Source organism: Apus apus, chromosome Z (assembly GCF_020740795.1).
Source record: "Apus apus isolate bApuApu2 chromosome Z, bApuApu2.pri.cur, whole genome shotgun sequence".
Taxonomy (NCBI): Eukaryota; Metazoa; Chordata; class Aves; order Apodiformes; family Apodidae; genus Apus; species Apus apus.
Window position 1 is genome coordinate 54,586,840 of NC_067312.1, and position 27,384 is coordinate 54,614,223.

The 27,384-nt window shown below is 42.4% G+C and overlaps 2 protein-coding genes across 2 annotated transcripts in view; both read left to right on the forward strand.

Annotated features, from left to right (window-relative positions):
- The window catches only part of ECPAS (Ecm29 proteasome adaptor and scaffold), a 102,985-nt gene extending 90,478 nt beyond the window's left edge, over window positions 1–12,507 (forward strand). The window contains exon 50 of the mRNA XM_051641888.1: window positions 12,441–12,507. Coding sequence (XP_051497848.1) covers window positions 12,441–12,498 — 58 coding nt within the window. The 3' untranslated portion in view covers window positions 12,499–12,507. The remainder of the gene's footprint in view (window positions 1–12,440) is intronic.
- Window positions 12,508–13,236: 729 nt separating this feature from the next.
- Window positions 13,237–23,407, forward strand: PTGR1 (prostaglandin reductase 1). The gene is made up of 9 exons (XM_051641896.1): window positions 13,237–13,342; window positions 14,347–14,392; window positions 15,117–15,176; window positions 16,854–17,021; window positions 18,390–18,507; window positions 18,804–18,959; window positions 20,545–20,650; window positions 21,706–21,824; window positions 22,747–23,407. The coding sequence occupies exons 1-9, from the start codon at window positions 13,237–13,239 to the stop codon at window positions 22,855–22,857; spliced, it is 990 nt and encodes a 329-aa protein (XP_051497856.1). The 3' UTR covers window positions 22,858–23,407.
- Window positions 23,408–27,384: the final 3,977 nt, after the last annotated feature.

A 27,384-nucleotide genomic window follows, 5' to 3' on the forward strand; every position in this document is an offset into this window, starting at 1 on the left:
TGGGGTGGGCGAGAGGGCACTTGGGCGTTAGCGGAGAGCTGCCCGGCGGGGCTGCCCAGCTTGGGGGCTTCTGTTGGGCTGTCTGGCCGTGCTTCGAGCGGTTCCCGTTCACGCAGAGCGAAGAGAACCGATTCAAAATCTACGAGTCATTGCAGTAGCTGTAGTTGTCCAGTACGGCATTGGTCAAGTGGAAAAGGAAAGTCAGCTGAATGTTTTTTTGCTTTAGTTATGCTGTAAAAATACAACGATCCAAGAGGGTTTCTGTGTTGTGCTGCCCGCTGGGCGCTGGTGTTGCCGCTGGAGCCGGGACAGCTGCTGTAGCACTGCTTGTACTGAACGACTTAGTTTATAGTCTGAGGTTATTTTCATAATTTGAAATAATTCGTGCTGCAGGTCTGCATTACAGAGAACATTTTGTATGCCTGCTTGCTTCAGGAATGACATTGGATGCAGCTTGATCTAAGACGTTACTGTGACAGCACTGCAGCTGGAGGCACAGTGGCCAGGAAGCACTTTATGTGCTGTCCTGTTCATTTGCTAACATCTGGGTACCATAGTGAGAAAAGACATTTTAAAGTATGGGGGAGACTCTGACACCATGTGACTATAAAGCCATCACTAAAAGCCACTTCTTACTTTAAGAGTCATAGAACATGGGGTTGGAAGGGACCTTTAAAGGTCATCTAGTTCAGCCCCCCTGCAGTGCACAGGGACCTTTTTAACCAGAACAGATTGCTTCGAGCCTGGTCAAGCCTGACCTTGGCTGTTTCCAGGGATGGGGCCTCCACCTCCTCTCTGGGTAACCTGTTCCAGCGCTTCACCACCCTCCTAGTGAAGAACTTCTTCCTAATGTCTGATCTAAATCTACCCTGCTCTAGTTTAAGGCCATTGCCCATTGTCCTTTCACTACATGCCCTTGTAGAAAGTCCCTCCCCTGCTTCCTGTAAGTCTTTCATGTACTGGAAGGATCTCCCCAGAGTCTTCTCTCCAGGCTCAACAACCCCAGCCCCCTCAGCCTGTCTTTGTAGGAGAGGGCCTCCCACCCTCTGATCATTTTTCTGGCCCTTCTCTGGGCTTGTTCTAACAATGTCCCTCTTGTGTTGAGGGCTCCAGAACTGGACACAGTACACAGTGGGTGTCCAGAAGGGGCAAGATAGCAGACGAGATGTAGTTGCACAGAACAAGATTTATTGCAAACAGTACCAGGGTCTTAACTGTTCAAACTTAAAGGCACAAGCACAATCAAATTATGGGGAAACTGAGAGATCGAAACAGCACGTTGAAGCTATATTGGAAAAGGTATCTTAATAAAATGTACCACTAACAGTCAAGTCAATCAATACAGGTTAAATTTAAATCTTAACAACCTACTTATTACCAAATTTTATACTAGATCTAGAACACTAATCACTGACTTTGAAAGGATCCTAAAAATCTAAACTAAATGGTGAAAGATTGCGTAATGGCAAATTAACTAATAAAGACAACAAGGGAGTTAGTATCTCTCACCCTTGCTCGGCTACAGCTGGGTGTCCCTTTGGTCCTTGATCATTAGTCTCTCTGGCAGTCTTCCCAGCTGGAAAGGAGAAGGTCCAGCACTCCTGCTGGGAAAGTGTATGGGAGTCTCTCTGATCAAAGATGGGACCAGGCATTTATAGAATAATGTGGATTGACTGCTCCTGTTAAACTATTTAGCCATACCTCCAAAATTGGATAATAAAAGGAAAACGGAGGAAAAACCCAAGAAAGCGCCTTCCTTACCAGGCAAACTCTTTTGTTTGTCTCTTTGTTCTTAATTTTATCTCCATTTTGGGCCTAGTTATGGCCAGGCTGGGCTTCATGTTCTTCAACACTGGAGAGCAACTGGTGTTACGAACATCAACTTGGCCCACTGTTTGAACTTTCAAAACTGTTACCAGCTCAGAGCCAGCTAGGCCCTTTCCTTTCCACTCCAGGCCTGGGCCTGTGAAAGTGAGAGATAAAAGCAATTGAATCATAGAGGGAAACTGAGGCATGCATATTGAGAGATGGTGCATCCTGGTACATTCCACCCTGTGACCCTGTCAATCACTTTACCTCATGAAGTGGTAATGCACGTATGTCTTGCCTCCATACCATAAAAGTGTCCCTCATTTATTTAAATGCATCAGAAATATGTTTTAAAACTGTGCGAGAAAACCCATGCCTGTATGTTGGTATTAACTGAAATTAAATCATATTAGATATGGTGAGAGATATTAATCCTCTTGTTTTACTATACTATTTTAGTATTTGTGATTTACATGGGATCAGTTGTGGCATTTTACAATTTGTGCACCAGTTTTGTAGATACTGAGCTTTTACCAAAACCAGACACAGTTTCACCAATATTGACAAAACAATGGTAGGATGTAGCATTGAGTTCAACATTCCAGTTGCCGTTGGCAGCCATCCAAACAAGGTTTCCCACCACTGGTGATCTCACTTCACGATTCTTTCCAGGACATGATATATTACTCCGTCTGTGTCATGGTGTATTATAATCAGATTAGTTCAGGTAACTCAGGGTGTTTTAACAGTCTCGTGACCAAAGCAGTGTCCATCCTGATTGGTGTTGGAGATATGACATTGTACATGTTGTCTTCTCATGAAGTCTGGTACATGGTCATGGGCACAGAGTAGTTTGTCATATCCTAATATATAGGTGAAATTATAAGCACACAGATTTGAATGATTGTCAAGTATTTTGTTATCTATTGTTAAATTGCTACAGAAGGTTCTTAAGCATACACATCCTTTACCAATGTACACTGAGATTCAGTATTATCATCAAAGTACATTTCAAAATGACAGACTGTTCAGTTGCTGTTTTATGGCAGAGGAGGCAGGCAGACAGGAGAGGGTTTAAAAAGCCACGTGGAGCAGCCATCTTTAAGTCAGTTATGAGTGCTGTCCTAAAGGGCATATTATGTTCATGTGAGGAAAGGTCTGGTCCTTCACACATTGCCTTTGCAAATGAGTCTGTGTTGTCCTTTTACCATGCAAGCACTAGTATCTTCTGTTTCCCAATTATTTGTGTGACTGTTTTTCCGAGCATTTACCTGTAACTCGATGCTCTATAGGGTATAGCACAGTGTTGCCACTGTAGATTCCAAATGCCACAATGGGATAGGCAGTATATACCACTGCATTATGTATGCCTAGTACAGAGGCAAAGATGTTATTGCTCTTTCGATTGTAGGTAAAATTAACAAGTTGCCACCAGGATTTAAAAGTCTGGGGCCATGCTACACCTTCCTGGTTTCCACAGATAAAAGCTCATACTCTCCTTTTCTAATTATTGCAGTGACTGTGGATTCTAACCATAACTGAGCTTGGATACAGCTCACTGCTAATGAAGTGTTGTTTTGAGCAGTTTCTAAGACATTAGCCAATTGCTGATTATCATTGTCATGCATTCCGTCCAACTTAGAAGAGAATTTAGGCTAACCATTGCTTAGTTCCTAAAGCCAATAGAGGAGATCTCAAAGGTAGATCCATGGATTTTGAGTAATTCGCTGTTGCATGCAGGTTGCTGGCAACTGTTTTTGCATCAATGGTGTTTAATACACCTAGTCAAGTTCCCAAAATGCCTGTTGTATCTCTTAAAATGAGAATACCATAGGACAGTGTTCCAAGAGGACCACCTCATATAGAATGTATCTAAAAAAGAGGAACATTTTGGTTTAATGATGGAAATACTGACTTACACAGACAATTCCACTCTCTTGAATGACCAAGAAGGATTGAGCAATATTTATTGCTGTTTGGTTAATTTGGTTGCCTGTAGTCCAACCTTTGAAATCTGTGGGGATGGAGGTTTTCTATCCTGTATTTGTACAGTGGAAGCAGAGGTTGTTGTGGGTTTTGTTATTGTCAGTGTAGTGGCTTTTGAATTAGAATGATAGCCCAACAATATCATGAGCCCAGAGACAAACCACATAAACAGGCTGTAAAATTGTACCAACAATCCAATTTGTCTAAGGTACAGGGTTTTCTATCTTTAACTGCAGGATTTAATGGAATGGGGTACACAGAAATCAGAGAGGCCTTTTCATAGGTAGCTCTATTAATTGTCCAGCAACCTGTTTTGATCTTTTCTCCTACTGTTCCTTGAAGCTGGTGAATTCTCTCATTCTCTGCATCTTAGATCCATTATTTTTCTGTATATATTTTATTTCTGTGCATAACCACGGTGGAAAGATTTAAACCTTTCAGATCAGGATACAGTGCCATGCTTCCAGTATACCTAGTGTAAGCTTGAGACCCTTGCCATTCTGGGTTTTTTTCACTGGAACAAAATTGTCAGGGTCTGGAACAGGAATGTTGCTTTGCTGCTTGCCACCTGGTGTCAGAAGTGGGATTTCTTGTTGGGGTGTAGTTGTCTCTACCATCCAGCAGGATACTGTAAAATAAAAGAGAAAACTGCCTCAGCAGGGAAAGGCTGAACCTGTTACCTCATTCAAAAAGAAGGAAAAATCCATTGTGAACTGGTTGTATATTTTGTATACGTTATCACTTTGTATAGTAGGAAGAGTAGAAAACCAAAGGAAGAGTCCTGCAATAGTAATTTTAGTATCAGCATGCCTGGTTTTAAAGGCAATTGGTAATCCAGAAATAAATGCCAGGCCCTGCTTCATCAGACCAGTGACAGGTCATAATACACTGCGTGAGGAGGCTCAAAGTTCACTTGCTGCTTACAATTTTTTTCTTTCTTCAAGTGAACCTAGGTTTCTCCCCCTGGACAGGATGTTTTCAGGTTCTCTTCTTTTTCTTTGCTGCCTGTTCTATTTCAGCCACCATTTCTGCAATGCAAACTGTTGGTTGATCTCATGATGTGCAAGGAGTTCCAAGGATAGTGCCTTTCTCCAAAGCTCATGCTTTTGCTCTTGTGTGCAAGGAGGCTTGTTTTTCTTTTTGTCTCTTATTGCAGGAGCAAATTTACAAGTTTTCACCTGATGCCTGAAGGATTTTCACCCTTCATGTTTTAAAGCTTTGTCTAGTGGTTTACCTTGCTTGTTAGAATCAGACCAGCCTTTATGTCTTGCATGAATCACTATGTCATGTCCCACTGAAGACAATCATCTAACATCTTGTGCATTTATGCACCAATTTATCTCACCAGTTTGGCTGTAAGGATACTATGGGAGATTGTGTCAGTGACCTGTTCATATCTGATTCTTTGCTGTATTTGTGCAGTTTTATTTGCTTAAATGTTCATTATGTGAAGAAACATGCTTTTCTCAGTCTAAAGCAAGTACACATTTCCTCACACCAGTCAATAGGATCTGAGATCCACTAGTGTAGGTTATGGCTCAGTTTCCTGGGAAATTCCGAAGCACAGATGAACTGGCAAGTCCAGCCAATTGTTCAAAGCACATAGAAATTCACTAACTTACAGTTTGGGAAGGAAGAACAAAGGTTAAACACCATACCAAATATTAAACAGGTGATTTAGAAATTCTGGCCTTCCTTCTGTCAGATAACTGAGACTAAAGTACTAATGTAGACAAGTTGAATACTCACTAAATGATGTGTCTTCTCTGGTGATACTGCAATCTCTTTGTAGGGTGATACTACAATATCCTTGTGGGGTAGAAGGTTTATATCTGCTCAAACCTATACATTTCATGAGCTGATATTCCCATTAAGGTTTGCAACCTTGAAAGAAGGGCCCTAGAGTAGAGAGTGAAACCCTAAAAGGCCGGCACTCCCTGCAAGCACGCAAGGACATGCTTGGTGTTCTCAGATGAGAAAAGCTTTAGCCAGGTAAACTAGAAGTCTTGGAGAACCTTTTCTGAAACTGGTTGTGTGAAAAACGTGTGAAGCTTCCTACATGCATTCACAATGACAACTTTGTCCTGCACATTTTGAGAGTTGCTGGTCTTCACAAAGCACCAGAGGAAAGACAGGCAGGCTAAGAACAGGGGACATGGGGATGAGTGCAAGGATTTTTCTTTCAAGCCTGCAGATTCAGGCTTAAAGGCTGTTTTAAAATCCAGTGGTGAATGGATCCTTGCTCTTACTCTTCTAAGTTTTCTTATGCTGGGCTGGATATAAATTTACAGAGTGCTTGAGCATCTGCCAGCTCTGTTCTGCTCCGTTGTCACTGAAGGCAGTTTCCTTAAGGGAGTCCTATTGACTAACTCCTTGAAGAGCTGGAAGCTTGCTTTCCTAAATTTCAGGGTCCTTACCCTTCACCTGATTGTCAACTCCACCAGTGCATGATCACTGTAACACAGGCTGCTTCCAGTCTTGACTTCACTGATTAGCTCATTTTGTTTGTGACCAACTTATCCAGTATTGCATCCCCTCTGGCAGGGCTGGAGGGACGCTCCCATTTACAGACCATAGGAAATGTCTCAGTCAAAGGTCACATGAGGTGACCAGTGTTGATCAGTGGTGAGAGGCAAATCTATTGGGGACCATAAGTCACTGTGGAATGGCTTGCCTGTTGTGGCACTAGGAGTCCTTGATATTTGCATGGATGCACTCATTTTCTTTCACTGTGGAATATAACAGCAAAGTACTGTGCTGAGTTGACATGTTCTGTGGGGGCAGGGTGATGCTGTCTGCTGTCTAAAAAAGCAATACTACAGGTACTTTGTGCTTACATGTTTCCACTGCAGTTCCTTAGATGCTCATTGACTTCCCTATTTCGTGTGTACGTATTTTTTGTTTGTTTGGGGTTTTTTTTGGGTGTTTTGTTTTTTTCTCTTGTCCCTTTGTAATTTTATGTATCCATCTCCTTAGCATTATGGATGTATTGGAGTGGTAACAGATAACATGCTTGATGGGCAGGAGCATTGAGTTTCCTTCTTTTGTGAGAAGATACTTGCATGTCTTATGAGCTCGAACTCATTCAGGGGTGAATTTCCCCTTGTAATATAATGGAAATTCAGGAGAGGGCCTCAGAGGGAAGTCTGGTGCTTGTAAGTGTGTTTGTAACTTCCTTTCTGAGCACACACAAGCTGCCAGAGACAGGGGTGCTTAACCTTTGTAGAGGTAAGTAGGGAGAAATGAGGGAAGGAGCAGTTAATGGACAGGCTTAGTAGGTCCTGAGGCTCTTGCAGTAACTTTACCATTTTAGATACTAGCCTGAGGTCTGTTATCTTTTTCCCCTAAAACGAAATGTCTTGCTTGGTGTAGTCAGAAGTTTAGGGTTTAATTTAAATTGAGTTTTCTTGAAAATTAAGCTTAATGGAGCTTTATTTAAAAACAAACTAAACCTAAAAAAACCCCAACAATGGAGTTTTCTTTGGCAGCTGTAAAGCAAGTGAAGCATTTCCCTCTGTGATGTAGTAACAGACATGTCCCTGCAAACATAAGTGAATCTGTGCTGCAGTATGTCTCAACAGCTTTGATGAAATTTTGCATTTATGGATATTGCTGCATGTGCTTGGACTATAATCAGTGTTTGAGCAAAGGGGAAGTAGAAAGAGTAATTGAAAGTGCCCCTCAGTACCCAAGAAATTGCAGCTGACCCTTCAAGAAATCAGGGTTTGGTTTGTCAACCCAGGCAACCTGCAGTGTCCTGTCTTCCTTCCTGACTGTGGGCTTCTTGCTTATTTTTTCTTATTAGACGTAGTTCTTAAGATTCTCCTTTTACATGCAATTTTTGAAAGCTGACCTGTTTCAGTGGAGCTCTTGCCTTGCCTTTTCCCCTACCTCTGTGAGCTTGTTCTGCAAGACTGTTGCAACCTCTTTTGGAGTTACAGCTCTGTAGCAAAGTACAGGCTGGCACCGTATTTCTACCAAGTGATGCCAACTCACGTCCGGTCTTTGATCTCCTTCCAGGGCCTAATAGGATTGCATAGATAAGTGAAATTGTAGCTTTATTGTTTCATAATGCAGCGTCATGCTTACTCAGGTATTTGCAATATACTGCTTGCCAAAAGTAGGGTGGGAGTGGTTTGCCTTTACCTCAGTTTTCACTACAGAAAAAAAAAAAAAAAATTCTGATAAAGCATTGTAATAGCTAAACCAGAGAGCAGGAACAGGCAATTTTTGCTGAGACTTGCAGGTGCTTATGATTTGAGGCCTTATTCACTTCCAGGTAATTGGTAATCTTACAATGTATGGGGAATCCCAAGGTAGCCTCTGGATTGACTCCCTTATCAGTCTCTACTGCCAAGAAGACCTTTTAAGTTTGGTTGGTTAGTTGGTGGGTTTTTGAAGCATCCAGTCCTTATGCTGATGCCTGGCAGATTGCTTTGAAATACTGCAGGAAACTACTTGATCTGGAAGAACATGATCTGGAGGAAGGGACTAGATGAGATGATGATTTCCTGAACAACTTTGCTGTTGTGGTGATTGTTGTTTTTTTTCTTCCTCAGTTCACATATGTCTGAGAGAGATACTTTACTCAGCTTTTAATCATACCCTTTTCTTCCAGAGTAACTGGGAGGATACTTGTTCCTGCTTGACAAAAGGATAAAAGTACCACAGCCGTATCTGCACCTTAATTGTAACTGGAAGCAAGAGGAACTGTTAGACTAAGCCCAAATTTGAATTGAACTTACTTATAACTGACAGGCTTCTAAGATAATTAACGAAAGTAAGAAAGCAAAGATCCAGTCTATGTCCAGACACTGCAGTTGGTGCAAAGCGTAGTAGAGCTGCAAACAAACCACCTTCATACAGGTTATCAGAGCTCAAACCCCAAAGTCTAACCGGGGAAGCAAGTCCATAATTAAGGGGAAAATGGGAGAGAAAAAGGACCAGGTGACAACTGAGATCCCATAGTAGATACCAGCAACCTGATCTTTAAAGAGCCAATCAACACACAGGGTCAAGGTATTGTGATTTATTACAGTTCTGCACACAAAAGGGTGCCAAGGATCTAAAGGGGTCAGCATGCCCTAGTTACAATCAGACACTGTATTTATCTGATTTTTAATACATAAACACACACCTCTGTTCTCAACTATTGGTTAGTATTTTATCAAAATATCATGTATTGGTTAATTTTATTTCTCGCTTTTATTTAAAGTTACAGTGTCTGCTTATTAAAATACACATGTTCAGAGGGTGGGGGGTTTCAAGAGGAGGCAGGTAATTTCAACTGTAATGTAATGAGCCAAGTTCACTTAAAGAACACCAAAATAAGGACCTTCTCTGGCCTCATTTCAGATTTCATCTGCAATATTCTGTTCTAGTTATAAATCTTAGCAGTACAATACTCCTATACTAAAGCTAAGCAACTGTGAATTTGTGCCTAGCTATAATTGGCTACAAACCTTAGAAATCTGAATCCTGAGCTGCAGAACATAGGAGAAACACTGCTCTTCAGATTCCTACTTTTTATTATTATTACAACAACTTCATACAGAAAACACACAAAATAAATATATTATTCAACTCCACTGACACTGACAACAAAGTAGTTTTATATTGTAATGGTAACTAATCTTAGAGCTGAGAGGGTGGCCATCACATGCTTAGTCTAGTAATGCTTTTACTGGGCCCCAGAAATGTAGAATTACAGCTTTAGTGTTCTTTAATGTGCTTAAGCAATATAATTCTTAATAGTTCTTACATTTTTTTTTATCTAAACATACAAAATAGTCTTGGCCTGTTAACCTGGAAATTGGTTTGTGAATCCATTCATTAAGCATGTGTCCATGTTCTGTTTTCTGTTGGGTTGCTTTGGAGCTTTTTGTTCTACAGCCTACAGAAAACATTCCTAGCCTTGCAGTGGCTATAATAATGCAATTTCAGTAGAAGGTGAGAAGTGAAAAGTTGTTCTGTTCCCAAAGTCAGGCCTAAATGAAAAAAAAAAAAAAAAAAAAAGGGTTTAGTGAAATTAATGTTTCAGTATTGTTTGTGAGAGGGATCATTGTTCTTCTGAAAAATTTTTGTATCACAAAAGTAAATTTTGGTACAAATGTTAAAATTCATGTGAATGGGAGATCTGATTGTGGGAGAACCAGAAGGAATGGCAGAAAAGAGAAATGGCCAATACTGATGCACCTAGATTTACAGATCGTCTTTGTGCAGCTTCTTAGAGAAACAGAGAGGGAAAACAAAGGGCACGTTAAACCAAGGGGGTACATATTCCTGTATTCAGGCTAAACTGAATAATCAAGCTATGAAGAGGTAATGGTGAGAATGTAAAGAACAGGGCTGGAACCTGGAGACACAGACAAAAGGCACAAAAAGCATGCCTCAGCATTGATGGCTTACAGAGGTGGGACAGGATGGGAGACAAAGCATTTCTGAGTCACTGTTTGCTCCTCAGGGGTACAAGTGTCACATCAACACATGGCTGTCAACCTAGCCAGCATTGTCCCCATCCATCATTCCTGGCTGGAGCACTTGGGTACTTGTGGAAACGCCTCTTAGTGCTTGTGCGTATGAGCGAGTGGAATTAGTTATGTGTTACTCTGAAATCACCTTTTGCTCCTGTAAGCCCCTTTGCTGAGTTTGCTTTATTCTTGTTGCAGTGTCACAAAATCTTTTGTTATTGAAAAGTACAGATTGGCACCATTTATAACATAGCAAATATAATTTATTTCCTTTTTAAGAAAAAACATCTGCAGGTCAGACAGCAATTGCTGCAGGTAAGTTTTCTGTGGTCTTTGTTCTTGTGATTTGGCTGCCCATTTAACGAATGTGGGAAGCTTTGACAGTGAGCTTGATTATACTTCTTTCATTTTGTGAAAGACCTATGTCCTGATACAGGCGATTTCTCCAGTACACACTGGTAATGTAGGAACACTGCCTGTACTGTATTCATTTCGCGCTGAGTAACCAGGAATATCCCTGACTCATCGCAGAAGCTTCTGGGTGCTGATGAGCTTCTGAGTGAGGTGGCTTTTGCTTTTATCTAAATAATGGAGAACTTGCCCTGTTCTTCCTGGTCCTTGCTTGTGTGTCTTTTAAAAGTTTGGGTTTTTAAAAATTATTTTCTCAGGTCTCCCTAATTAGTACTTTTGTCTGCAGCTATTTTGTAGTTAAACATATGGGTCTCCTTGCACTTTCCACTCTCCAAATTTGTGTCAGTTATTAATTGAAATAAGTAAAATTTGGGGAAGAAAATAACATTTTGGAAAGAAATAAAATTGCATAAAAGAGAACATAAGGGACACGCAGAATAAAAACATGGCCTAGATAACAGTGAAACAGTAAGAATTAGACAAAACCAGATTCAGATTTGGGAAAAACATGCCCCAAGCAGCCACCAGACTGGCCTTGAGACAGGCCTGCAGGACACCTGCAGGACAGATGGAAGGGATGGAAAGGAGCACTGCCCACAGCTTGTCTTGATTACAGCCTTGAGCACTGAGGAAAAAAACACTGAGTAATTGAAATCACTGTTTTGATATATTAATGAGCCATTAGCATACTGAAATTCACACCAAGGGGTAGAGGGACCCCTACTAACAACAAGCCCCCTACTCTTTGAGCATGGGCAGTGAAATTCCTGAGCATTGCCACTGTAAATGGAAGCGAGGGATTAGTGACCCATTGTGTGTGCCAGTGATAGAATAAGGTTAAAGATAAAGTTCTTTGTCATGTTTTTGGGTATAAAAGTAGCACTTGTGTTTCAGGAAACTGAGCTTGGTCTGTGGAACACCCCTCTGCTCTATTCTGCACAGAACTGGATATTAAAGCAAATCTCAGCTCTATATGTGGATTGGCTCCTTTTACACTGGGTAACGGACCCCACTTTCAGGACAATTCTAATGTAATATTTTCACAAGAAAAATGAAAGCTGAGGACAGACAGTCCCTGGACAAAGTTTTCTTCCTGAGGTATGCTTTGTTGCAACACAGCTGAGGCAAACTGCCAAAGCTTGCTACTCTTTCTTAAGGTGGCTCTGCAATGCGCACAGATCCCAACATGCAGGAGGCATAGCTGTGCAAGCTCTAATCCTTTGGATCCCTTCACTGGGAGCAGTGAAGATGTCAGAACACACGCTTGGGTACGGATGTTCTTTGAGAGCTTGCAGACATCTCACCGTGTTAATGACATCATAGTGTTCCCCTATCATAGTGGCATACATATGGATCATTTGCTGTGTTAAATGATGGAACCATGTTTATATTAGTTTTTAGTTAGACTTTTTTTCCCCAGTAGCAGAACTCATAAGAGTTTTAGGGCTGGAGTGGTAAAATGTGATTTGAAGAATTTCCTGCTCTGTGGAATAGTCTTGGTCCCCAGACTGCAGTATTGTGTGGTTTCTATGACTGTGAGTTTTGTGTATTTATCTTGCCATATTGGAGAACATTTCTGTGCAACCGGCTGCATGCTGAATTGGAGCGGTTTGTAAGGATGATCTCAGATCTTAGTAGGAGAAAGGTGGCTGACATTGGGTGTGCCTGTGCCGGCTTTACTGAGGTTTTACAATGGCTCATGGGAAGGTGGACTAAGGGTGGTAACCTGCTCTGTTGATAAAAGCAGACGTCTTCACCTTTTAGGAGGTGTGTGACTGAAGTTCAACACAGACGGAGTCCAGTGCAGAACGTTATTGACTGACCTTGACAGTAGAAGACACAGTTTTCCACCCGCCTGCTCTAAGTATAAATTTCTCTTTCTTTGACATTGTGGATTTTCTTGCTTATAGAAAGGAAGAAGGGACTGTGAGGGTAAGATGAATGCAAGTAATTTGTTTCCATCTTGTATGGACAATGCTGCTGACAATATGCTCCCAGTTCCAAGCCTGGAACTTGGCAACTGAGAAGCATTGTCTTTCAACATATGGGTCTTCCTTACCTTTGTATTTCTTACTTGCACTTTGGTTCAAGTTTGTAAGAGTTGTTAATTTGTATAAGTTTTGATCAGTACTCACCTCATGTAATTGGGGCAAAAGAGGGAGTTTAACTGGTGGATTTTTTTTTCCCTTCCAGGGCTTTTTTTTCTCCATAACTGACATAAATTAAACAGGTAGATTTTCCCTCTTCATTTTCTTCAGAGTGGGGAGCTGTACATCTTTCTGGAGGTGACTTCCCATACCAGGGCTTGCAGGCAGCAGACAGGGGGGGTCTGGCAGGTTGCAAGAAGCTCTGGGTTTCTTAGGCAATGAGGGGGCTTTTAGCACAGTTTCTTGATCTGATGATACAGCCACAGGATACCAAAAAAGGCTGTCTTGTGTGATGGCACGTTATCACGATACCACTCTGCTTCGTTAAGGCTTAGCCAGCTTTCATGAGCAGTCCAGCCTTGTTGGGTTTCTCTTTGATGGGTGATCTTTGGCTGTGCTGTTTGTTGTGCAGGATGGTGACTGCCAAGGTGTGGGTTCTGAAGAAGCATTTTGAGGGTTTCCCCAAAACCAGTGACTTTGAACTGAAAAAGATAGAGCTCCCAAACCTAAAGGATGGAGGTAAGTGGAATGCCACCTATTTTTATTTTTTTTGAGGTTGTCTGACAAGTGGCTGCATCTGTAGGACTTCCTCTGGCTTGGGTTTTAGGAAATGTTTTGCCATGGCTTGTGGCAGGCCATGCACCTTAGCAGAGAAGGGCAGTTGTTCAAGAACATGTGTGCTCATGGCTTTGGTGGGTTTTAAGACATGCTGCCTTCTGATGATACCTTTAGAAACTGTCTGAGCAGTTGAAATCCAGCATGTAGTAGCTGTGGTGTGCCTTTCACAGTCTCACACTGCCTAATCACACGTGCCTGATGGTAAAGGCATTCAAATGTGTTTGCAAATGAGAGTCCAAAATATAGACAATTTGTTTAACTTAGAAAGAAAGAATTGAACTGTGACACACAGCAATGAGATAACTAGTAAAACACAAACAGGCTTTACTGGTGAAAGGTTTGAATCTACTTATTTTGCAAAATTCTTTGGAGAAAGCTGGAGAAGGTGCTAGGTGAAGATGAACAGCTAAAATTGCTGCCTGAATGAGAATTTAAATTAAAATTTGTTTAACAGTATATTTCACAAGAACTAGTGGCCTTAGAGACAGTCAGGTGTTTAAGGCAGCAAAGTAGTGTTTGTCTTTGACCTGTGGTTTCTTTCTAGCCGCTGCTGGTTGAATCATGAGAAGGCATTTTATATGGGCTGAAAATACGTCAGTGTTTTTTGCTTATGGGTTCTGCCTCTTGAGCCACCTATAGAGGGGAAGCAGATAAAGAGCATTGAAAAGAACTTAGCCTCCTAAAGAGACACTACAGAAAGTGCCTTTTGTAATATCACAACAATAATCCAGACAAAGCTAATGAATGTAGTACATACTTATGGCAGTTTTTCCTTAATGGATCATGATACATGGGGTTTTTGAGCTGACTGGAGTTCCTGTTGCTTTTGCTTAAAAACTGACTTGTGGAAACTATGCTTTACTGCACTTCTAATGCCCAGGAATTTGCTTTGTCTTTTGTTGCAGAGTTGCTGCTTGAATCAGTGTTTCTCAGCGTTGATCCTTACATGAGGTATATATTTTTCTTCTTTTTAAATTTCTGGCTAAGATACCTCATTTGATCTCTGACTTAAACCTCAAAATAACATGTACTGTGAGCACATCACCCCTTGTTGCCAGAGTCTCAGGTGCCTTTGTCTGCTTTTTAAAAAATGTATGTGAATAACAAGACTCCCAGTCTGGAGCTGTGTCATATTTAGCCAGATGTTAGGATAGTGATGTTGGAGCCCTAGAGTTTTCTTGAGCTTTGCTGTTGTTTCTTGTCATAGCTCTTCCACTGAATTGCAACAGACTCAAATAAGACTGTGGACCTGTTGCAGTAGCACTTCACTTAGCTTAGCAAATTTGTACTTAAGGATACATGTTCTAAGTAGGAAATGGCTGATATGCCCATTTTCATAGGTTCAACAGGGACACTGGGTACTTTGTAGAAGCCTGGTAGACCCTAGTGTCCAAGATAGTTCTTTGGAGTCTCAGCTTTCTGTGGTGGATCATGCTGGGAAGATTAATGCTCTTGTGTCCCCAACACTCTAGCCCAGTATTTGGTCACGACGGGATGCTGAGGTAGCTGACTATGGAAGACATCCAGTTATGTCATTACAATCACAACCTATTTGTGATCTGTTCAACATCACCGCCTGTGCTCTCTTTTTGATCAGACAGTGGCAACTACTTTGTAGCATATCTGGAACATCATTAAAGTTGCTCACAGTAAGCCATCTCTGCCTGTTTTACAGACCTTACAGCCAAAGGGATATGAAGGAAGGGGACATAATGATAGGCACACAGGTTGCCAGGTAAGACCTCCAGGTTTTTTTAACCTTACACATGGCAGACCTTGAAGGAGTATACAGACATTCGAGACATCTGCAGCCTGCATTACCTATTCTTGACTTGACTCTACATACTTCTGCAACTGTGTTCTTATCTGTAGTTGGTTGAAATGTGGTTTTCCTCTCAGAACCTCTTTTGCTTTCTTGGGGAGTATTTAGGCCTCTGATAGAATCATAGAATCATAGAATCCTAGGGGTTGGAAGGGACCTCGAAAGATCATCTAGTCCAACCCCCCTGCCAGAGCAGGGTCATCTAGAGCACATCACACAGGAACGCATCCAGGTGGGTTTTGAATGTCTCCAGAGAAGGAGACTCCACAACCTCTCTGGGCAGCCTGTTCCAGTGCTCTGTCACTCTCACAGTAAAAAATTTTTTCTGATATTCACCTTGAACCTCCTATGCTCCAATTTGATCCCATTACCCCTTGTCCTATCACTGGTCAACACTGAGAAAAGCCTAACTCCATCTCCCTGACACTCACCCCTTCCATATTTGTAAACATTGATGAGGTCACCCCTCAGTCTCCTTTTCTCCAAGCTAAGGAGACCCAGCTCCCTCAGCCTTTCCTCATAAGGGAGATGATCCACTCCCTTAATCATCTTTGTAGCTCTGCGCTGGACTCTTTCAAGCAGGTGTTTTTTTTTGATCCTTCGATACAATATATATGTTATTTCTGGCAATAATGTTTTAAAAGGAAGTTTTTAGAAACAGAGGTGTGAAGGCCCAACCATTGCACCTGCTGTAAGTGTGAACTTCACATTTTAAAATCTGATTTGCTTGTAACTGCATACCCAAAACCATGCATACTTTCTACTCCAGCTGACAATACCTCAGCATCACCTAAGATACAGCTGTAGCCAAAGGGTTATCTAACCAAATTGTTCCAAGCCTGTGACAATTTAGCTACACAGATGCTTCCCTTTGACAGCTTGTTCCTGCTGTGCTGCCTCTAAATTGCTGCCCAGGAACATCTGTGGCCTTTGAGTCTTGCTTTTCTCTGCAGGAACACTGAGGGCTGGGATAAATTAATAACCAAGTCTGCTGAACAGAAGGCAAACTGCTTACAGTATTTCAAAGTTGGTTACCTGCCCCTTCCCCATGTAGTTTTCCCATTGGGCTAAGAAAGTGCAATTTTCATTTGACATAGAGACACTGCAGGTATGAACTGTTACTAGATACTTCTTTCTGTCTGGTTTTGTTACCCCAAGAGGTTCCATCTTCAGGATCTTCAACATTTAAATGAGGTGCAAGTTGTCTGAGAAGGGAACTGCTTGTTACAGCCTGTCTGTGACTTCTTGCTTTTCTGCTCTTAAATCCCAGCATCATCTTTCTGGCCTTGTAACATACAAAAGTCTGAATTCATACCAGACTGGTGATAGTAAAAAAAACCTTGGCATCCATGTGGGAATATATTTGTTGTGGGCAGGGCTGATTCTAGAATAATCTTGCCCAATATTCCTTGGGTGATGAGATATTGTAGATATTTCAGGAAGACATCAGAAGCCTACAGCATCAGCAGGTATATCCTGATGTGAAATATTTATTTTCTCCTACATCACAGGGTAACAGGAATAAAGGAGGGAAGAGCTAGTAATGATTTGTCTCTGACAGAATATTATTTTTTTTCTTCTTCTAAACAGGATTGTAGAAAGTAAGAATCCTGCTTTCACAGTGGGGGCCTTTGTCGTGGCTGGAAGTGGCTGGAGAACTCATTTCATCTCTGATGGGAAAGGCCTACACCTCCTTCCTGCCGGTTGGCCAGAATCACTCTCCAAATCTCTGGCTCTTGGAACAGTTGGCATGCCAGGGTCAGTTCTAAGATGCAAAGGCAACTGTTCTCCAGATTTTGCTGAGCAGGATGTTTCTGACTATCTGTGTGACCTTTTCCCCCATTTTGTGCTACCAGTATATTGTCTGCTCACTCTGGTAAAAAAACGTGTGCTTGCACATGCCCTTACCCTGTAGCGGGCCTGAAGTTTGGCCCATCCTGTAGATCAGAGGAGATTTGCCTTGGAGATTATGGTGCTTCTCCTTGAAGAGTTGTAATAAGGTTGGAAGAGGATCTAGGAGAAACTGGAAAGAATCCAGTTGAATCTGAATTAACTTCAGTGGAAAGACTCAGACTTCACAGACACCTGAACTTGTCTGCTTTTGCTCATTTGACTCTTCTGCTATTACCATATTTCCAGAATTACCCTCAAAATGGCGAATGACACCTGTCATATCATGTAGCAGAACAGAGGCCCTTTGAATTGCACTGCAGCAGACTGTATTCACTATTGCAGTTTCTCCGTCATCTTCTTTCTTTCTCTGTAGTTTGCAAGAGAAATTAGGACTTGGTCAGTCCTGTTGACACAGGTCTGTTGACAACATCCTGTTTATGGCTTTCAGAGTGAATTTAACATTCAGTGTGATGTAGAACTTCTCAGATTTCATTTTTACTTCAGGCAAAATGCGTGTTTTTCCAGGCAGCTGCTAGATGAATTCTGTTCACCCTTTCAGATTGGACCAAGTAGGAAGCTCTAAGCTTGAATTTAGAAGAAAAGTTTCTTGGGATTCTAGGCCAGTTGATCACATTGCTTCAATATTTATATGAGCAGCAGAACATACTTGAGCTAAACTTTAGTGGTTACTCCTGGTTATTATTCACCCAGTAGCCATAGCTGTGCACAGTAGTCCTCAGGAGCAGTGTGTCTATCAGATCAGCAAGGTTTTGCCACCATTTTTTTCTTTTTCTACCAGCTTTGATTGGTGATGACTGTTGTTTAATCTTTGCCTGAATCTGGTAAATATCAGCTGGCTACTGACCTCTATGTAGCTTGGATTTAATGTCTCTTCCAGTGGGTAACTGAGTTGTCATCTTACAGAGTTGTGTCTGTGTTTCTTCTTTCAGCTAGTGAGCATAAGGAAAGGTGCTTTCACTTAAGGCAAACTTCTGCCACAGCATCCTGTTTCCGAGTAGTGTATCTGTATTTTTCTGGGATAGCTATAAAAAAAACCCCAACAAACAGATTAAGCCAAAACAAGAAGTTTGTGTTAATTTCTGTGTTTCATAAAGAATAAGGAAAACTGAATGTTGTTCTGGCTGGGATGATATTTTGGTTCAGTGTGGTCAGGTCACTTCTCTCTGTCTGGTCTTTTATTACTCACTGAGCATTCTTTCTTTTTCTTCACAGCCTCACTGCATATTTTGGCCTGCTGGAGGTCTGCAAGATGAAGCCAGGAGATACTGTGCTGGTTAATGCTGCAGCTGGTGCTGTGGGCTCGGTGGTGGGGCAGCTCGCTAAAATTGGGGTGAGTAGCTTGAACTGCTTATCCTTGCTTCTCTGAAGGCTCACCTTGAAGACAAGGCCGTGAATGATCAGGAGAGCAAGTGTCCCTGAAAGCATGCCTACAGTAAGGTCTTGAGATCTTCAGATGGGACAAGCTCTTGAAGATGTAGCAAAGCTTGTTGAATGTTTCTTACAGCTCAGGAACTTGTGGGGTGACAACAGCCTGTTTTCAAGGGTTAGCCCTCCACCCAGCACTCTTGTCTGTGTTAGCCTGTGTTGTGAGAGGATGTTTGGAAATGTTTTCTCCTTTCCTTGCAGGGTTGCAAAGTGGTTGGCTGTGCTGGCTCAGATGACAAGGTTGCCTATCTGAAAAAAATAGGCTTTGATGAAGCCTTTAATTACAAGACTGTTACATCTCTGGATGAAGCACTGCGTAAAGCCTCTCCTGATGGCTATGACTGTTTCTTTGACAATGTGAGTTTAGAGTGGGGGCCTTGCCCTGATCAGACTGTCATTTTCCTTAAACTGTAGTAAGGACTCAGTATTGTATACATCTAATTGAAGACTACACGAGGAACTCAATATTGAGTTCCATCTAATTGAGAAATCGTCTCTGTAAGAGATAGCTGCTTTCTTGTTCCCTTCCCACACTTAATTTCTGCAGCTGACTTGGGCAGTAGCAGAAAGAATAAGGACCAAAAGGCTGAGCTGGGTTTTTGGCAATGTTTGTGAACAGAGGGAGAGAAGCTTATCTTCACTGTCTGGAAAGTATGATACATTTTGGGAAGCTGAGGGTCAGAGTGAACATTTAGCTGATGCTGAACAGAGAGAGCTCCATTCCTGGCCCCACCTTGGACTACAGATGGTTCTCTGCTCTTGCTAGAAGGAAATTGCATGTGGATGGCCCCACATTACATGGTCCATGTGGCTACACTGGTACCTGTAAACAAAACAGTCTCAAGGCCAACTTTTAAAATTGCTGGAGTGGCCTGTAGAGCATTTCTGACCTCTCCCGAGTACAGCTGAAGTTAACGGGGGCTGTGAACTGTTCTCACCAGGCTGTCTGGATGTGACCGTCTTGTTTTGGAGGCTGTGAGAGTTTAACAGCGCAGATGCAGTCATATATACCCTGTCGGTTTGCCTTCAACCCAGAGAACAAGGCCTGACTTTTTAAATTTCCATGTATAGCTAACGTATGCATTATACCTCCTGATATAACACCTGGCAGAGGGATAGTAGCTGAGGTACTGGCCTAAAACTCCCTGGCTAGCTACCTAGTTTAAAGGGCAGACATCTACACCCCTTTAGCATGTCTTTCACTCAGCAGTCTCTCTGCCAATCCACAGATGATAATGCTATCATTCTGTGTGAATTGCAACACACCCACCTTGCCCTGGCATGTGATAGATGCATGGTGGCAGGGCAAAGTGCTTGTCCCTGTGGAGGAGATCCTGGTTGCTTTGCCTTACCCTTGTATACTTCATGTTCTGCTGCCAAGATCTTAAATAGGTTTTGTGGTCACATCTGTTCCCTTCCCTTCCCTCTTATTTACAACTTTTGTACAGAGCTCTCCTGAGCAGCAAACCTTCTCACAGCTTTTCTCAGTTAAAAGTTTCTGAGAACAGCACATCCCTATTTGGGATATGAGAATCATGAAGTAAAAGCTTAACATTACTGTGATGTGAAGAGGTAGAAGTGCAGATTGGTGTAGGGGAAAAGCAGGGTGGTGCTTCTTAGTGGCCCTAGATATGCCCCTTAGGAAGAGCCTTCTAAGAGAAAGTCCTGTCCCACAGTTCCAAACCAAGCTTTGTGAAGCATATTCAGAGTTGAAACTGATTCATTGTGTTGGTAACTAATTTTTAGAAGAGTGAGATTGAGTTCTCATAGCTGTTAACCAAGAGTAAGGGTTTCTGTAGTCACCAAGTCTTTCAAGTAGTGGAGTTCACCTCTCCAACCCTTCATTGAACCAGTTGGTGCAACAATGCAAGGTCAGTAGGTTTCGCAGTCAAAACCAAGCACTGGATTGTCTCTTACACTGCACATGCTTTGGTTCTTGTAGGTGGGTGGAGAATTTGCCAATATTGCTATCAACCAGATGAAGAAATATGGAAGGATTGCAATCTGTGGAGCCATCTCTCAGTACAATGACTCCGTGCCTCAGAAAGGTGTGAGCCTGCTCTCTTTTGTCTAAATTTATTTCCTGTTTGGTGATGGCAGAGCGAAAGACATAATGGGAGTCTCTTGAGATGTTACTGGTTTTGTTGGGGTTTTTTTCCTGTATGCGATTTGAGTGTACGTACACATGTACATTTTGGCAGCTGCTGCTCTGGGACAGCAGAGTGAGACGACAGCCCTTGTGTGTACCTGCACTCACCCTCCTTTGTACATGTTTGTATTGGATGGGGAACATTAGCTGCTTAGAAATTAAGGAGAGACTAAACTCCTTAAAACAGGATTCCCCAGGGCTCTAAGCAGATACAGATCAGTAGAAGACAGGTGTGGTGGCATGATGCCATTTACACAGTACATGCTTTGAGATGACAGAATGGATTTCCCTCAGAGTTTTAGATGAGGCAGCTTAGGGTTTGTTGGTTTGGGTTTTTTTTCCCCAAATTATTTCATCTAGTGGTGAAACTGCTGGCATATGTGTTTGAGATTAATACTCACTTTCAGTAGTTCACTTTCAAGAAGTTTTCCAGATTTGCCTTTTAGAAGAAATGGGAGGTCTGAATTCTCTTTGACAACAAACTCGCTTTGGATTCCTAGGTTCCATTTTAAAAATAGGAGAGTGGGGAGACTATAACATTTTTGTGATGAGGGAACTTTTTTTAAATGTGTCTAACTTTTTTGAGATTTAGCAAGAGCGTGAGACATTGGCTGGCTATCAGACAAGCTGACAAAACAGTGTTCCCAGGTTTCAGCTAAAGCCTCTCAGGTGAAGCTGAAGTGACTTTACTTATAAATTAAACTGTTTTCAGAAGTGTTGGGTGTTTAGCACCACAGCTTTACAGATCAGGCCTTTGTTTCCCTGGGTGACTGGCTGACTGTGAATCCCTGGTCATTTATACTGAAAATTCTGTTTGGAAAATGTAGCAGTTGCTTCTGGCTGGAACAAAGTGGTACAGTGGTCTTTACTGGCTAAAAGCTCTCTTTGTGCATTGAGTCTTGTTTTAAATGAAACTGATATTGCAGGTGGTTTCCTGGTTCCCTTCTCTTGTAGGGCCTTATGTTCAGGTTCCCATGCTCTTCAAAGAGCTTCAGATGGAAGGGTTTATTGTGAGCCGCTGGAATAACCGCCGGGAGGAAGGTCTGAAGGCACTGCTAAAATGGGTCGTGGAGGTAAAGAAGGAGGGGAGGGGGTAGTTGTCTGGAAGGTGGACTCACACCTTAGCTTCTGTCATTTCAATGGGTCTCCTGTCATAGCTGTTGAGATGAGGTCTCGGTGTGATTCTTTTTTGCCGCCTGGCTTGATCACCAAGCCTTTTGGGAACACCCACCCATAGGGAACATGCCTGATCCCTTCTGCTTTGTTGAGACGTGGTATTACTCAGATACATTCCAGAATACCTTTAGGCTTTGAAAAAGGATGCTTCCAGAGTAATTAAAAACACTTCTCTGGCAATGAAGAGTTTCATACTTCAGGGTAATTCCTCTCTTTCTCATTCAGAAGTCTCCTTTCATTTGTAGTATTGGCAATGATTTTAATTGCAGTGTTGTGCTGAAATTACTGGGAAGAGCAGATGTTTTTGTGGACTGGGGAACTGGGCTTTCACAGAGACTTAATAAGGAAATTCTCACATTTTATTTTTCTGAATGGATGCAGAGTTTAACACTTTATTCATGGCTGTGCAAAGCTTGTAACTGTGAACACTGAATGCTAAGAGGCTCTAGCTTTTACTAAAATGAGGATTTGGAATGGTTCATACTTTCCTATGGGTAGAGACAGGCCTGGCTTTGGGGAACTAATCCCCTACCTGTCCATTGTTTGGGGACCAAGTAGCACTAAATCTGTCCTGGTGTTTTTATAGCACTAACTTTTGCTCCCTGTTATGACTCCAAGGAGAAGGTCTTTTAGAAAAACCAGATCCTCACAACAGTCTACCTAGTTTTGCAAAGTTACCCTGGTGTAAGCCAGCTTCCATGTTTCAGGTGAAACATAGAAACTGGGGAAAATTTTATTGCAGTTTAGTTTCCTAAAGATGGTAAAATATAGGCAGCTCATGAATGAAAACTCAGTAACTTCCTTTCTTACTTTTGACAGGGAAAAGTGAAGTGCCATGAACACATCACTGAAGGATTTGAGAACATGCCAATGGCTTTCATTGGAATGTTAAAGGGAGAAAACCTTGGAAAAGCTGTTGTAAAAGTCTGAAGGTCACATATTCCTGGGAGACTGGCACAGGAGGATGTGATTCTGTTAAGTGCTTTTAACTCACTAACCAAAAGGCATGTTTCAGTCTTTTTGCTGGATGTTTGGTGATGATGACTTCTGTTAATAATGGGGATAATATATAAGTATTTGACTGTCTCTTTGCTCCTGAAGAACTTGAGAGTTTCTTCCTAAAGCTACACCAGAAAAGCACCTTAAAACTACTGAACTTTATCAGGTCTTTAACAGATTTTACAGTAGCTTGAACCTTTCTATGAATTGGCTTGTAGAAAGGAAAAGCATTTCCAAAAGCTTTGCCAGCTGGTGGCACATCTGATGACTAATGTTTACCCATTACTTTGGCCTAGAACTCAGCAACAGGGATTTTTTAACTGATTTCAAGGAGGAACAAACAGGCTAACAACACCTGCATGTTCCCACATTCCTCACTTGCTGGGTTTTTTTTGTTGTTTTTATTTACTTTCATTAGGAAATACAGGTATCTCAGTTACTCTGAAATTATGGAAAGCAAAAATAAAACCATTAATGGATACTTTGCTTGTGTTTTTGTTCTGTTTGTGAGTTGCCTCCCTCTTAATTCCTTGTGGTTAAAACAGTTGGTAAAACATTACAAGCATTTGTTTATCCCAGCAAATCTCACAGTACAGGTGATATGGGTAGGTCACTTATTTCCTTGAGTAATTTGGCTGTTGGTGTGCAAGCTTAGAGCTGGCTTTCCTGGAAAAGGAGATCAATATGCTGGTCCTAGCTGTGTTAAATTGTTGTCCAGGACCCACATGGTGCTGAGCGAAGGAGACACACATTTTAGCAACAATACATATCTTTGATATGTATTGAAAAAGCTAGAAGATGGGATATGGGATACAGAGAAATATTGAAGGTGATGGCGATGCTCCTTCAACCACTGTGGAGTGTAACTTGGTTAATGTTTAGGTCTCATTATTTATCTGTGATGAGAGACCCTAAGTGTTCTTAAATGTCTTTTCAGTGCTAGATACATGTTCTGTCTGTCAACAAGAAGAGATCACTTACCTAAGATGTAGGTCAACTGATACTTGCTGGGTGGACTGAACAAAACATGTCCCAAAATACAGGTTGACCTAGAGAAATAATACACCCTGGCAGAATTAGGGGAGAGGTCCTGGTTCTTTTATAGGGTTTTTCTGAGAACCCATTGCCAGTTTGGGTTAGCTCCAGTGCTATAGATTTCAGCTGGCCTCTGAGAAAGATCTGTGGATTGATACTGTTGCACAGCATGGAAAATGGTAAGGCAGAAAATGGAGTTTATTGTCAGTAGGCTTCAGATCCACTGTGTAGAGGTCTGCTGTAGTCTGGCAGCTTTTTATTGAGTAATTTTCAGAGGGCTTGCAAGTCCTAAAATACTGAATTAATTCAAGTGTATTAATAATCTCCTGTTTAAAACAAAGTTATGATTTGGGAATGAGCTAAAAACAGCCACATGGAGTTCCTGTCCCTTGGTCAGAGCAGTAGAAACATTTGCCAATCAGAATAATCCTGGCTCAGCTTCTTTCTCAAAAAATACTGACCTGTACATTCCCCTCAGTATCTGTGTATAAATTTCATACTTCATGAATTTCAGCTCATTTTGCAAAGCTGTTTTATCCCCAAAACAATTTTTTTTTTCAATTAAAAGCAAACACCCACACCCCCTCCCAAACCTGATTTTCGCTGGGGAACGTAGCTATTTCCTCTTTAAAAATCCAAGTTCTCTAATATGCACTGGGAACATTGTCACCATGTGAAAAATGACACTAAGATCCCTCATTTTCCAGCACTATCTGCAGGTCCTGTGGTGGTTTCTCACCGTGAACTTGGTTGTCCTCAAAGTGCTAAAGCTTCTGGAGAGATACCTGAATTTTTCCACAATGTATTGATGAAAATAAAAAGGAAGTATTATAAAGAAGTTATTTTTTTTCCTTAGTCACAGGAATGAGAGTCAAGTGGTGCAAGGTAGGATGAAGGTCATGAGAACTCTGTTTCTCTTCTCTAGTGAGGCAAATTTACCCTGAGTACAATGAGTGTAATGGAGTTGAACAAGGTGCCAATGCCCAGTGGAGGGCAAAGGTGCAGCTGTGTTGCTGGGACAGGCCCCTTCTGCCCGTACATGACTATGTCTGCTTTTAGGCAGAGCATTGGTAATACCATCTCAGGGTGTCCATCCTGTCCTCCAGCCACTTCCACAAGACCTGTGAGCAGCAAACACAAGCTGCCATCACCTTCCCCCTAACATGATCACTGCAGCTGAGCTTAAAGGCTTTCTGGGAAAGTGAAAGCTCTGGATGGTCCTGCTGGCTGTCAGATGGAGTGCAAGGGAGTGCCTCAGGCTAGGTCCTCCTTGGAACTGCAGCAGTCCTCCATTGCATGCATCTGCATAAGTGAAAATGGTGTCAGCTCTGCCCAGCATGCAGTGCCCCACCCCTCAATGGCCCTGCAGTTGGGGCTGCACTGATGGTCATTTCTGGTCTTCGTGTGCTGCTTTTCTACAGTCCACATGGCCGTGTCTGTGCCTCTACCTAAGTTATGCTTTGCAAGTAGGCTTGACAGTGAGATCTCTAAGGACATTTAGGATTCAGGATATAATATATGAGAGCAAGAGGAAAAGTTTATTTTAATGTAAACAGCTGTAGGCTTCCTCATCTGTTGGCTAAACAGCTGTTCATTTATACGTATTATTTCTAGAGTAGTGGTTTAACCACTTAGCACCTTCTGCTTGCCCATATGAAATGAAAGTGTCTAGATTAGAGGTGTTCTGGTCTAATAAATACTGCAACTTTTGTGTCCTGTTCCTAAGCCAATGCAACTGGGGCTGGTGGCAATAACCTGCCTGAGCTCAGGACACAGTGGGGACCAGGCTTGAGGCTTGCTGAAACCAAGGTGCTATTCTTGGGAGTGCAGTGCTGCCTGCTGAGCTCCTCTCATGACCCTTCAGGGTGGATGGCTAGAGTAGGGGTCAGGACAACCCAACCACAGCCTCCCCTCTCCTGTGAGCTCCCTTCTCCAGCTGAATCAAAGCCAACCTTAAACCCCCCCAGCATCTCTGATGCAGCCTGCATTGAAATAAGCAAGTCATACCTCAGATCATTTGTTCTTACTTTGCTCCCATGACTCCTGACTGTAGCTGTTCATCTCCACCACACCTAGCTAAGAGCATCAGCTCCAAGGAGGTCCCTCACAGCTTACCTTGCTGCTGGCTGCTGCCTACAGAGTGTGGAGATGCTGCCTATCCCTGTCTTCAGCCCTCATCACTAGCTGGGCTCTGCTTCCTACTAAGCAGGGTGGCCCCAAAGGCGTTCAGCTAAATGGTGCTAACACCACTACATTTTCCTTATCAGCAGGCTTCACAGTTCCAAGGACTGTTCATGGTGCCTTTGCTCTCCCTCCCAGGCTCCTCTCGGAGGAATTAAACACAGATACAAAGAAAGGTGAAAAAACGGACTTGATATCTTCCTTGAGGAGATGTCATGTACTGTCTCAAGTGGAAAGATGACCCAAGCCTGGTCTAAAATTTGCTCTGTGAATGCAGTTGGACCTAATGCTTGGCTTCTTCACCCACATCTACACCACCCCAGATGCTCCAGTTAACGGGGGCCAGGCAGGTGGTGCCACCTGAATAGTCGGAACCCAGCCCTCATGCATTCTCCTCCAGCCAATTACCTAGAGATACCACCACCACCACCGCGCTGTCAGAGGGGGAAAAGCCCAAGGCATTCCCAGAGCCAGCGTCTAAGTGTATGGATAAACACGGACAGTCACTGCCACCTTGTGGAGACTTGCCTCTGTCACAATGAGTCTTTGCCAGCTGCAGGTGGAGATAAAGCTTCTTGCAGCTCTCGTGCATTCTTCACTTTCTATCAACCTGTACCATCTCAGCTCCTCCTCTCCAGAGGAGAAAAATAGGTGTCATGTGGATGCACTTCCCTGATTTCTGCACAAGACTTTTTCAAGTTCCTCAAGCTCATCCGGTTGATCTTTACCAAATCTGGAGGCATCTGGCTGGGTGTGCTTCTCACTTGTGTGAAACCCCCATTGAAAATAAGAATGCCACGGTATGGTTCAAACTCTGCTCAGCTGAACTGAGTACAGCACCCACTGCCTCCCCAGAGCTCCTGATCAGAATCTTCTTCATGCCATAGTTTTGTGCTTGGTCTTCTGACTGAGGAAGACCTACAGATAAAGCTTTCAGCAACTGAGGTAGAGTTGGTGTACAGTTATTGCTTCAGAGAAAGAGCAGAGACACCTTGCCAACAGCCAGGTAACTGCAAAGCCTGGTACCCTCAGTCCTGCACTGCCTGTTGTCAGCATGTCAATGTATTAGGTTCACAGGTGAAGGTGTTGTGGGGGGCTGCAGGGGTGGCTTCTGTGAAAAGACACCAGAAAACATCAGACAGAGCTAGTGACAGGTGGCTCCAAGAGGGACTTGTACTGATTGAAGCTTAAGCCCTCTGTGATACTATATTTAAGAAAGGTTAAAAAAACCAGCTACACAAC

What these genes read in the sequence shown, in the direction of transcription:
- PTGR1 (XM_051641896.1), top strand. Translation starts at nt 13,237, where the DNA reads ATGGTGACTGCCAAGGTGTGGGTTCTGAAGAAGCATTTTGAGGGTTTC. An exon ending in AGCGTTGATCCTTACATGAG is followed by an intron (nt 14,393 to 15,116) that starts GTATATATTTTT and finishes CCTGTTTTACAG; the next exon opens with ACCTTACAGCCAAAGGGATA. An exon ending in ATGACTGTTTCTTTGACAAT is followed by an intron (nt 18,960 to 20,544) that starts GTGAGTTTAGAG and finishes TGGTTCTTGTAG; the next exon opens with GTGGGTGGAGAATTTGCCAA.